Below are 13,578 nucleotides of genomic sequence, written 5' to 3'. Positions count from 1 at the left end.
ACTCGGTCACCAAGAAAACCCTGATAACAAGGAGTTTCCTTGAGTCTCACTTTCCAAACAACCCTGTAGAAAATCTGAAGTCTCCAAGGAAAGAAGTGAAAACTGGAGGGAAGCAGCATGCCCTTGGATTCACCAAGCTCCTGCACACCTCCTGGGAAGTGGTTCGTGGTCAGGCAGATGTTTACCCCATGAAAAGGCAGAAGGGTGTCACTCTGAGGTCTTTTTAAAAATATTTGTCCCTGAAGACCAAACACACCTCCCAATGTGGGTCAGACAGAGCTGCTTCTATAAAGCTTGTGTTGACTAGACAGTAACATCACCCATTCAGGAAGACAAGAGTTGGTTCCGGAAAACCAGGCTCTATGCAGAATATTTAAGAGTGAAATTGACAAATTAAGCTGGGGGTGGCGGGAACCACTGGAAGAACCACTTTTGAATTTTTGCCAGAGGCAAAATAAAATGGACATAAATCTCAGCTGGAAGTGATCTGACTGGATGGCCTGAGTTAAAAGCAACACAATGTTATAGAACAGTGATTTGAAAGTACACACTACCCCCTCCCCAAATACATTGCACAATCTCTTCTAAAGACTTTTTAAGCAAAGGAGAATGGACCAGATGATTCTTCATGTCAATCCATGGTGCAGACTGATCCCAAACACTAAATGATACAAAGGAGAGCCTTGAAAAAGTCAGCAGAAATCAGTGTAAACTGACCGTATTTCAAGTTACCTCAATACCCTCAACTATTCCACCTGCACCTGCAAATGTGGTTTGAGGACTTAAGATTCACAGCAAACCCTGAAGCCTCCAGTTGTTGGTTTATGAACTATATTTTCATGGCAATCTGAAAATGCTTAAATCTAATATTCAACTACAGAGATCTGCTTCACTAAGAAGTTGTATAAATGGGGTAAATTTCTCCCAGAGAGGACTGCATCAAGTGAGCATGAGGAAGATTACCTTCACAAAAAGAATCTAGAAATGTTTTTTCTCAAAATTGGGGTGAAAGGGGAAGGGAGATTACCTTGCTCTTTTTAGACAAGTTCTTGAAAACCTGTGAAAAATGTGGATAAGCCTCCTTTTGCAAAGCAAGTGACTCTCTCCAAGCTCGAGTCAGCTGTAGCTCTATGTTTCCCCACATTGTATTTCTGTAAATTAATGCATATCTATAAATGGTCCAGTTACTCCAAATTATTAAGTTTATGGTTACTGTCAAATCGCCAGAGAACCAATTAAAGCGGCTCCCAACAGAGGTGTCAGATGTGCCTTTTAAGCTTGGGAGGGTCATCAGGATTGCAATTTTTAAATTAAATAACTATCACCATACTACCCCCATTTTCAATGCAAGCCTCTTCCAACTAAAACTGAAGCACTAATTGGTTAGATTAGTGCTTCACTAATTGCCTAAATCTACAAATACATGTTACTAATGTGCATGTGGCCTAACTGAAATATCTGCACAAGACAACCTGCATTTACCTTCCTTTCCTTTTATTTTGTATGATTCCCAATGAAAACATTTACTCCTTGTCTACAAACCAATGCTTCCTCCCTTGGCCATTTTATATACAGGACCTTGATGTGGGCAACAGAGAAAAGTGCATGAACTTGACACCAAAGCACATCAATATCAAAAGGCTTCTAGTCACGCCTGCTGCTGGGCAACCTCGAGTGAGTGAATCAATGAACACTAACGTTATCTCTCTTCCTGCACTGTGACAAGAGGAAGCAGCCCCAACAACAACATAATCCAGGCATCTCGCCTCATCTGTTACTTGGTCACCAGCTGGGCCATCATATTTCCACATACACAGACCAGGAAGGCACAGGTGCTGTGGGGAATCCAGAGGGACTCCTACTGCAAGTATTTAACAGGCTGTGACAGCTGATCCAACAAGGGAAGCAAAGTCCAGAGAAGAACCTGCTGGATATGACCTACTGACTCCACTGAGCCACTCTGGGCTTGTCTTCCCTGTGTAGACAACCAGCTGTCCTCACAGAGGGGTTAGGAAGCACTGCAGCAGCTGCCCCGAACTGCCAGTGCTGCCTGCAAGGCCTGATGGAGGGTGAAGGGCGGCAGGCCAGAACAACTGTCATCCGAAGGGCCCCACTTGCTCCTGCTGTTTTCATTCTGGGAAGTACTCTTGGAAAGCCCTCATTCTTAGTCAGCAACAGGCAGGCTCAAAACTATGTCTTCCAACTATCAGTATTCCCAAGTCTCCCTGCTCCCTAGTTGAAAGGTCCTGTCTGAAAATTTCTAATAAAATACTGTTCTTTACAACCTCAGATAGTTAAGAACTCAAAAAACAGAGAACCCTGCTTGAAAGCATGTCCCAGGATACCTAACAGTGAACCAAAACACTGAATCAAACGGTGGAACAGTAGAGCCAAAGAGGCCTGGCAGTTAACACTAAAATCCTTGAGAGCTAACTTGCGAAGTGAGAACTTACTCCCTGCAATGCACTAAGTTACACTTTACATGTACTAAACATTTAATCTGCCCAACAATTCTATGAAATAGGGACTAAAATTACGCCTACTGAACAGATGGAGAAACTAAGGCACAGCTGTTAAGACACCTGCCTAAGTTTACCAAGTCACAAGTGGGAGAGTCTAGATTTGAACCCAGACAGACCGACTCCAGAGTGTGTGTTCTGAACTCTGCACTATACCCAAACGGTTCCACCGAAGAAAAATAAGTCTAAATTGTTGAAAACACAGTTATAAACTTGAATGTAAAAGAAATGTTTTTTAAAAAAGAAAGTATTTTAAAAGATTCAGCTGTCATCTTCTCTTCTTATCAGTGAATTCTGACATTTCCATCAAGGTCCCCTGTCCAGAACACAATTGTCCGCCTTTTAGTGAAGGGCCCTAGTCTTGCCCTAAATCTCAAGCACATCCTTTATTTGTTTTGTTAAAGGTAATTCACAGGCACGCTTTTAAGAAAACAGATCCTGTGTGAGAAAGCATTTCAGGCCAGTAACAATAAGTACCCATCATTTCCTGATGAGCCAAAACTAGAGAAGCTAAGTCAAGCAGGATTCCTGCACTAGGAAGTTAAGGTACCTTAAGTGCTTTAAGCTGTGATGAAAAACACTCTGCAAACCCAGAGGCCACAGTGCCACCTCAGTCTCCAGGCTCTGGCCATCATATTGCTGTCATATAACGGAGGTCAGCCCCCAGTCAGTCAGCACAGGCCAGAAGCAAAGTCTATGGCTCACCTGGCTTCGAACAAAAATTAGTCGTTGGCAAAGTCGATAGTTTTTCTTGATTATTTGTAATTAGGTCACCAAAAGCTGTTCACAGTTACAACAGACAACTAAACTTCCTAGACACCAACAAGGTAATTTTCTAGTCCTGAAACCCTGACACCAGCACTACTGTGGAACCTCCACAGGACTCTGACAGAGAAAGAGAAACAACTGGCTGGGATGTAAGCTGAAATTTGACCTCAACAACCTATCTGTGAGAGGGTACGCTCATATTAAACATCTCACACATGGCCATGAAGAATAACATGGGTGAAAGCACTAGGTGAGCTGTAAAGCACTGTACAAATAGCACTGTTAACATTAGTATTATAACATCATTATGATTAGCACAGAGAAGGTGGCCTGTAGGTTATTTAAAAAAAATTCATATAATCCAACCTTCCTTTAGCCAATGAGCTCAGGGCTCACTCTCTTCTGCTTTCTGTAAGAGCTGCTAGAGAGGCTATAAATCCTTAACAGAATCTCTTCCAAAATACAACTGGAATAGTAAGTTGGAAAATGCACTTTATGTGCCAAAATAGGCGCTTCACTTATAGAATAAAGAGCTGATTTTATTCAGATAGTGAAAGAACCATGTACTATCGTTTCCTGGGCTCTAAAGAGGGCAGAAAAAGCAACATAAAAAAGAAAAGCCACCCCCTTGTTTCTTACCCCCAAACAAAGGAGATTCCAGCTCAAACCCCCACCTACCACTCCCTAGCTGCATGAATCTGAGCAAGATGTATAACTTCTCCTGAGCCTCAGTCCATTCATGGGGGTTCATCCTAAAGGTTGTTACTGGAGCTCATTAAGATATCTAACACTACCAGTGCCAGTATAGTGGCATTAGTCCTCTCCCTTCCGAGAACCACCACTGGTTTAACTCACTGGCAAAACAGCAAAAGTTTTTAAACTACAGAGATGGACAAACTGATAGCAATCCAAATCAGCTTGATTCCATTTAACTTCCCTCCCTTTATTTAACTAATTGTCATTTATTCTTCAAGACCCTACTCTATTGTCACATCTGAGAAGCCATCCCTAAAATGTTCATTCCTCTATGCCAAGCACTGGCAAACTGTACCTGTGGGCCAAATTCATCCAACCACCTGTTTCAGTTAAGTTCTACTGGAATGGTATCACCCACTGCTGCTTCTGCTACGAAGGCAAAGCTGACAGTTGTGACAGAGATGTACAGTGCACCAAGCCTAAAAAATTACTACTGGGCCCTTAACAGAAAGAGTCTGCTGCTCCCTGCAAAAGTTAAACCCTACTGCCCCTCACCACTCCCAAACATGCGATTCTTGAGGGCAAAAGCAGTGGCTTAGTCATCCTGACATACCCAGCACCAGAGGGGCGGGGTAGGGAGAGGGAAGTAGGATAAAAGGAAAAGAAACTTTGACTATCAGAGATTCACAGAACTAACAGTTCCCAATCGTTAAATGACTAACACACGGTCACATAATTCATTAGCAGCCCAGCTGTGAAAAGAATCTAGTTCTTCAAACTCCCCACATGCTACCACACCAGACTGTTAGCTTTTAGCACGGTATATAACCCCACTAATTTTCTAGGTCATGTACAATTTGGTTCACTCTCCAGGGTAGTTTCTGGTATTTACCTAAGCTAGTCTTAAATTCCAATGCTATAACTTGACTGCACTACTTGTTTTTTCTTCCCCCCAAGCCTGATCTCTGCCAGGAAACTTTCGGTTAGAATGCCCCTTTCTTAACACTGCAAGAGATACTACCGCTGACATCAGTAAAGTGCTTAGTTTGAATCATCCCGGTGTCAGAGACAGAATGTAGAGGGGGCTGCAACAACACACATGGCACATCTCTGCCAGTCGCTTGGGCCCAGCAATCTGTGTCTTCAAGTGGACGAATCTCCTCCTCTCCATCTCCCCACCCCGTGATGTCAAGAGAGCCCCCTTCAGAAACAAACTCGACCTAAGGAGGCCCCACCAAGTCAGCAGGCTGCTGTGCACTATAGCCTGAACTGAGTCATGAGCTCTACCCTAGAATGCTACATCCCCTACTATGGCTATGACCCCAAAGTTTGAATGCTACTAAACGTGACCTCCTTCAAAGGCCAGTGATTTTTAAAGTGGCATCAATCACTCTACCTCTGATTTCATCTCACACCACTCACTACTTATTGGGCCCCATTAACTTAGTAATGATAGGGTCTTCCTCTTCACCCTACACTTTTATCTTCATGACACTTCTGTGAGGAAGCAGCTGTCTGCTCAAAGCCAGATGCAAAACTTACTGGTGGGCTCTAACCTGGGACTGCGGCCCTGACAACATATTCTAATCAAGTGAGCCAGTAGGTAATATGTAGCTTCCAGGAGCCAGAAATTTTCATCTGATAGAAGAGTCTTGCTTCCCCTAGACAAGTAGTTACTTCCCTTCCTATTTTTTTTTTAAATATTTAATTTATTTATTTGGCTGCACTGGGTGTTAGTTGTGGCATGAGGGCTCTTTAGTTGTGGCATGCGAACCTTAGTTGCAACCTGTGGGATCTAGTTCCCTGAGAAGGGATCAAACTTGCATTGGGAGCACAGTCTTAGCCACTGAACCACCACGGAAGTTCCTTCCCTTCCTACTTTTATACATAATATGAACACATTCTACCTTTTACTAACATATCTATACCTACGCACAGGGTGGCTAGGTCATCTGATCCTACTTGCTGTCAAATCCATACCTCAATACATTAGGGTCAAGATATGGTCAAGGGCCCAGTTAACAGACTACATCCATGAATACAGGCCACGATGCAGTAGCTACCAACTACCTCAGGAGTTTGCTTATACTTGAGGATTATCCCTCACATCAACAAAAGTCATAACGTTAAGCTAAATCTTAGCTTTCAAACTTCTTAGAACTCAGAACAAAAACCAAGTGAAGTCTTCCCTGTGTGACACCATCCCTAAAGGTAAGCGAGGTCAGTTACTTTTAAAAGTGAACCTTGTGACTTTACCATTTTCTCAGCCTTTCCAGGCCCTTCCACAGACCAATCTCCAAGTGTCATTTTTATCCAAAGGCAGCCAACTTATTCTTCATTACCACTTGCTGATGAAAAACTCTTTAAGTCTCTTCTTCCTGGTTCTTCTCCATTTAATCACCACTGTTTAGTAAGGTATAAATGGGTAAGAAACACTCACAGCAGGCTGATAAACCAGTCAGTGGTTTGGTAAGGGAGGTAGATGCTTTATCTGTGAAGTTCCATTTTCCATGCTTTGTCTCTTTTCCTGCCTCCCCTCACAACATACAAACATCTCCTCCAGAAAGTCTTCTCCAAGTCAGCAAAGTGATAAGACAATTTATACCTCATTTGATGTACTGAAGGCATTTATCTAAACAGATGAATACATACACTTGCCTTGGCTGTCTCGATGAGTTTTTTACCTAAGAGTCTCAGAAGTGGAAAGCACAACCTCCTAGGTTCTGTGACAGCTCACTCTAATCTTCTGTACTCAGACTTATGTCACTCGATAACACTGCCCTAGAAATTCAAATTAATTCTGGTCACCAACAAGAGGAATCCATATACTATTTTGATTTTCCCCAGTCTTGGGATGGCAAGTTCTGATACCTAAATGCATGTCAGAACCAGTATCAGGAAAGACTGACACAGTAACTAACCCTGCCCATGTTCTTGGCTGCTTTCCTTTGTCATGATGCCCTCCTCCCCCCATCCTACTCCTAAACCATAATTCAAGGAACATCCACCCACTGGCTGCACATAGCTAATGTGGGAGAATAGGACTAACATGTGTCAACGCTGGTCAACCTGAACCAATCCTCCAAACAACTCTATGAGATAGGTACTAACATGATTCCATTTCTATGGTGAGAAAACTGATGCTTAGTAAAGTTAACAGGCAGAGAAGTGACATAAGAGACATACCCACTTGCTTTTAATGTTCTTTCTGACCATAAAACACAGATATTTCTCTTTACTCAGAAATATTACTTAGGATTAAACACTTACATACTCATTTCATTTCACCAACCTACTCTGTAAGTTCTTTGGGTAAGCACACAGAAGCAGAAAATACATGGGACTTTGCCATCAAAACATCAGACTTGAGTTCAAATCTCAGTTTAATTACTCACTAACTGAATGACCTTAAACTAGTGACTCATCCTGAGACTCAGTTTACTCTTCTGTAAGATGGTGATGGTGAGTCAAAGTGAAAGTCGCTCAGTCGTGTCCTACTCTTTGCGACCCCATAGACTATACAGTCCATGGAATTCTCTAGGCCAGAATACTGGAGTGGGTAGCCTTTCCCTTCTCCAGGGGATCTTCCCAACCCAGGGTGAGCCACAATGGAAGCCCAAGAATACTGGAGTGGGTACCCTATCCCTTCTCCAGCGGATCTTCCCAACCCAAGAATCGAATCACGGTCTCCCGCATTGTAGGTGGATTCTTTACCAACTGAGCTATCAGGGAAGATGGTGATGGTACCCACACCATAAGAACTATCGTTAGAAGTAAATGAGATGTTTGCTAAGTGCTATTTCAGAGGGTGGCATGTAAAAATATTGGTTCCCACGCTACTTGCCATATAACCTAGAGCAAGTCACTTAAACTGCTAAGCCTGTTTATTCATCTCTTAAACTAAAAGGAAAAAAAGTACACTCTGAAGATCACAAAGCATGGTTGTGAGGATGAAACAAGATGTGTCAAAGCTCTCTGTAAACTGTAAAGCGCTAGAAAAATATAAGGAATGGTCCCCAACAGAAATTACCACAATGCTGTGCATAAAATAATTTTCAGTAAATGTTTGATAAATGCTACCAACATAAAACTTTAATGTTGACATGAACCAAATTATCTGAGAGCACTAATAACTCATGGTCAATCTTTATGCCCAGAGAACAAGATGTGGAGTCAATTGAAAAAAACCTGTTAAGAAACATTTACTTCACTCTACCACACGGACCCTGGACTCTCATCCTCATGCAATAGTTAAACCTTCCTCATGAAAGGAAACTAATAAGGAGATTTGCCTGGTGGTCCAGTAGTTAGGAATCTGGCTTTCAATGCTGGGGGCAGGTTCTAATGCATGGGTTCAATCCCTGGTCAAAGAACTAAGATTCCACGTGCCATGGGGGCAACTAAGCCCATACCACAACTCCTGAGCCCACGTGCCACACAAGAGAGAAAACTGTGCGCCATAACTAAGACCCGACACGACCAAACAAAATTATTTTTTAAAAAGTAAACTAATAAGCCACGTGGCAAATAACCTGAACCTCGGTTTGACTGGTTTTGGTGTGCTTTTGTACTTTTTAAAGTCAGGAAATTTGAAACAATTTTTACAGAGTACAATGTTCCTGTGGAGTAGATAAAACAACATTCAAAGCTTCCACCTTCTGCAACCCCACTGTCCTCTTTCAAGCTTCCTCTTACATCCCACTGCTGTGGACAGACATAGGACATCTTAGCTGCAGTGAAAGTACCAATCGAAAGCAAAACAAGCTCATCTCCAAGAACTGCTAGTTCACACCGTCCTCAAGTTGAGCTGGAATTAAGTATTTCCTTTAAAAGGCCTGCTCTTCCATTTCCTGTTGGGTCAGAGTAAACATCCAGTTTGTATCAACAGGTTTAATTGAACACAGCACTTACTATTTCAGCAAGATGAGCCATCATGTGATGGGATCTCCCACTACACAGGTAGTATTCCCCAAGACCAGAGTTTTCTTCCAGGGATTTCAGGGCACTTTTAGTTCCCTTCTAAAATGCTTAAACAATCCTCCATCTTAAAAACAAAACAAAACCCAGGCTCATGCTCTTAAATGAGTTGAACTTTTCATGTCCTTCCAGCAACATGTAGCTACCCAGGTTAGTTGCTGTCAGTAACATAAACAGCCCAACAGGCTCTTCTAACTCAATCTCAGCAAGAATCACAAAGCATCCTCAAAGGTTCATTTCAAGGGAAAACCAATATAGCTTACTCATAAACATCTCAACGAATGAAGAATGAATATGTGAGACCCAAAGAGAGCTCTTCAACCTAATTTTAGTCTTAGTTTCGGACTCCTTTTTCAAGACTTACCTTGTGATAAGGTCTGAGACTAAGAGAAGTAAAGATTTCTGGTATTCCCTAACCTATTACCTCCTGCTGTTTTCTGAAAGAGTGGGTAAACAACGAGTTTACAATAATGCTAGAAGACAACTGATCAGCAGAAAGCAAAACCTTAAAGGCAAAGATAATCCACAAACGAATAACCAAGAACTATTTATCTAAGGTCAAATGTAAACAAAGAACTGCTTCTTAACAGCTCCCACATTTAAGTCTCATCCACACCACTCCAGCCTCTCTCACACAAATGATGGCACTTTGTGATACAAGAGCAGAATCCTAGTATCTTTTATATTTGAAAAAAATCTATCTTCTTTCAGATAATCTTTCCTCAACTATTTACTAAAGGCTGTTACTTAGTGACAGACTTCTCATACCCTACAAACACTAAAGAATAACATAGAGCCTTTTCTCCCTTCAACACACCAGGCATAAGCTATTTTATTTGAACCTTTCAAGATCTCTTCTGCTAACAGATCATCCGAAGATCTCTTAGGAGGAGTAAGCCAGGGTTTCAAAAATCCACAGGTATAAGAATGAGACAGTCTGCATGCAACAGCCTTTAATATGAAACCCAAGACCTTTCTGAATCTGTCCTCAGACAACACTAAAATAAAAAAAACCAAAAACCAAAAAAAAAAAAAAACAAAACACCCCACATGGGGCATTTCCCTGGAATTTAGAAAAAAGGGAGCTCCAGATTTGAGGTAACTACATTCTGCCAGCCTCAGTTACCCTGTGTTGTTTCAGCTGCCTGAGTGTTTCCTTGCTTTGCTGAATTGTAGCACACACACTACATTCCCAAGTGGGGCAAAAGAATATACATTATAATTTTTATAGAGGGAAAAATTTCATCATACTAATTCGACAGACTTAATGAAAGACAGCTGCTACAAAACTGAAGGCCTAACTTATTCATTCAACAAATATTTATGAAGCACCTACTCTGTGCAAGGTTCTGTATTTTAAATGAGGAACAAAACAGGTATAGTTACCATTCCCACAAAACAAAGTTTGGTGAGATAGAAAAGTATACACAATTATAATCACAAAAAAGCTACGAATAGGATAACAAGTCCCAATCTGCCCAAGATACACCAATCTAAACTTGTCTCAGTGTAAAACAAAAGCACTGCCCTCCTCTACTCTCGAAAATGTCCCACACTGGACTAGAAATGATACGTCACCTTATCTCTGAAGGCTAGAGTACTGTAAGAGAAAGTAATGGAAGCACCACTTTAGCCTGGGTGATCAGAGAAGACTTCTTGAAAGAGGCACCATTAAACAGTTCTGATGGATAAGGCTCTAGTCATTCTGAGAGGGTTTTCCAAGTAGAGAGAACAGCAAAACTCAAACAGGGCTTGGGTACTAATATTAATCAACATGAACTTCGGCTGATGGAACTGAAGAATCATAAAAGTTATTTCAAAGTTCCCAGAGACCAATTTATATAGCCGAGATTAAAATATCCTAAGCCTCTAAATTTGTTAGACCTCAAAATTCAAGCATAAAGACAAAAATGAAGCTCTATGGCAGCAGTTTTCAAATTTTTGTAGGTCATGAATCCCGCTGAGAATCTGAAAAATACTCCAGATCTTCACCCAGGAAACACATGTATATTCTTGTGTGCACACATACACAATTTCAGGAGGTTCAGAAGGAAAGCCCATACCCAACCCCACCAACACTGGAAGTTCACACATGGACTACAGGTTAAGGGTGAGGGGGGAGCTCTCTTTCACAAAGGACAAAAGCTAGCTCTCAACTCTCTTTCTCTATTCAGGCATTAAGACATTTCTTAAAATCTTTTGAAGATATCAGGGAACAAAGATAAAAACTACAGTGATATATATATATTTTTTAAATATGTCAAAACAAGCCAATTGTAAGTCACTGAAAAAAATTTTAAAAAAAACAAAAAAAACAATATGGACAATATATGTACCATCAAGAGTCAATGAGACTCAAATTTCCCATCATTTTGGAGACCCAGAACTGCCCTCAAGTCCTTACCTTACTAACGTTGAGTGAAGCTAGGGGAGGAGGGGTTTCTGTTCGGTCATTAATTATTTCCACTTCTGAAACATACTGTAAGTTTATAAGCAAGATGTCTGCATGGTTGGGCTTTCCACTGGAAGAGGGACATTCTGGTGAAAAAAAATAAAGTTAAGGAAAACAGGGGCAAGCAGAGCACTGACACATCCCCAAGGTGCATGGAAAACACACTTCTCACAAGGCTTGTGTAAAAGGTGTGCCACAAGCAAGAGGGGGGAGTCCCACAAGAATCACAGCTCTTCTCAGCAAATCTTTGCCTATCACCTTCCTCCCGCTCAACCCCATAACCAAAAGATCTCAAGCTTTTCAAAGCCAAACACAACCCAAAACTGGAAGCCTCAACAGGGTTTCCGTCACCTTCTCTCTAATGGTTTTACGAAGAGGCTTAATGTAGTTTTAAAGCTGTATGTATACTGTCCGTCTTGAACCTAACGAACCTCACAAGAGAGCAAGTACCTTCTGTTCTTGGTATACTTCCTATATCTGAACAGCTCTTTTCACTTTTTCTGATCTGAGACTTTCCATTTTGCAGAGGCAAAAACTACAGCACTGGAAAGGAAGCTCACTCAAGGTGACCCAGCTAGTTAACCCACTCATCCATCCATTCATTCTCCAGCCATTTCTCAAAAGCATATTGCATGTCAGTTGAAAGAGTAATTCCTCATTCCAAAACTCTTCCAGCTAAACCACTAATGCAAAAGATCTTATATGGTCCAGGTACGATATCTTATGTTTAAAAAAAACGAGAAAACGCAACTATTTGAGCTGTAGTTAGTTTCAAAGGACATCTTCCTAAGCTAGAAATCTACAATGCGTTTAAATGAAGTGGTTAAGTTTAAATGAAGTTGGTTAAAATACTTGCCAGTCAAAGGCAGCAGACCCAGTAAGAAAATTCCTTTTGAAAGGTGCCATAAAAGATAACTCTTAAAAAAAAAAAGAAAAAATACAAATAAATCCACCTGTGGCTCAAATATAAGAAGGAGGTGGTATTACAACCAGGAAGTATTTTGTTTCCAAGATTGAGCTTCCTGGAGTAATTCAGAAATCATTTCCACACCAAAGAAAGAGGCCACTTTTTCCATTCTGTTTAACACTGCCACATTTAAAAGGCAAGGCTACTACTGTGGAGAAGTCAGGATTCCATGTGCTGGCCTGAGCAAAAGATAACTTACTCTTTCACCTGTAACCCACACGTCCAGACACAAGCCCCTGAAAAACGTGGTCCTCTTTCTGGACCAGGTTTCCAGTACAAACATCTCCAAAAGAGCAACTTCCAAATGACTGAGAAGCCTACAATTCAGCACCCCGTCCCCAGTAGCACCACGCACACACAAGCACCAGCAAAACAAGCCCCTACCCCCAGTTCTGCTACAAACTCTGTCCTGCAGTTACTCTCCCCCAAACAAGCGAGGCCCATTTGGTCACACACCACCGCCCTTCCGTGGACCACATCCCATCAGTAGACAACCCCTCCTGAACTCCATACCCTTGTCCCACTCACTAGCAATTCCTTACTCAACACACCCCCTCCCAACTTGATTTCACCCGCCCCTCTTCCATCCGGGCTCCAATCACCAGCCCTCTCCCACGACCACCCCTCTCCTGATGACTGGGTCCCCTCTCCTAGCGTTCCCCCTGAAAAGCCATCCGCGTGTCAAGTCCCCCTCCACCCACCCTGGTTCGCGGCCCAGCTCCCACAAGGGGTGGGCGACAAGGGTCCCCAAGGCAGACCAAGGGACCAGGGAGAGGGGGAGGGGAGCTCAGGGTCGTGCGCATGCGCTCCGGGCGCCGCGGTAGCCGGTCGCCCCTAGGCCCGGAGAGGGCCCCAGCCACCGCCGTCGTCCCCCGCCCCCCCACCACCGCACACACACGCCGGCCCGGCCTCGGGCTCCAAGCAGGGAAGGATACTTAAAGCCAGCATTTTGGACTGGTAGTCGAAGGCTACCACCTCGCCCTGCAGCCGCTGCTCCTGGCACGTCCGGCACGACACCTGGCTCCCAACGCTGAAGTACTCGCCCGGAGGAGCCGCCATCTTGGGAGAGCAGCCGCGGCCGGCGGCGGCGGCGGCAGCAGCGGGCGAAAGCCGGGCCCCCAGTGAGCGCCGCGCCGCGACGCACGGGGCGTGCTGACGTCACACGCCAGGGCGTGGCCTGGACTGGGTGGGGCGGGAGC

At 43.0% G+C, this 13,578-nt stretch overlaps 1 protein-coding gene across 2 annotated transcripts in view; it reads right to left on the bottom strand.

Annotated features, from left to right (window-relative positions):
• Positions 1-13,578, bottom strand: part of LOC122440752 (protein LSM12 homolog) — a 78,137-nt gene extending 64,559 nt beyond the window's left edge. The window contains exons 1-2 of one of the 2 annotated variants that reach the window (XM_043467387.1): positions 13,315-13,578; positions 11,365-11,498 (exon numbers count right to left, since the gene is read on the bottom strand). In XM_043467387.1, coding sequence (XP_043323322.1) covers positions 11,365-11,498; positions 13,315-13,438 — 258 coding nt within the window. In that variant the 5' untranslated portion in view covers positions 13,439-13,578. The remainder of the gene's footprint in view (positions 1-11,364; positions 11,499-13,314) is intronic. The other variant, XM_043467390.1, reaches the window with a different exon arrangement.

The sequence above is a fragment of the Cervus canadensis genome, chromosome 1 (genome assembly GCF_019320065.1).
Source record: "Cervus canadensis isolate Bull #8, Minnesota chromosome 1, ASM1932006v1, whole genome shotgun sequence".
NCBI lineage: Eukaryota > Metazoa > Chordata > Mammalia > Artiodactyla > Cervidae > Cervus > Cervus canadensis.
The sequence above is the reverse complement of the archived record's forward strand: the minus strand, read 5'-3'. Positions and strand labels throughout refer to the sequence as shown.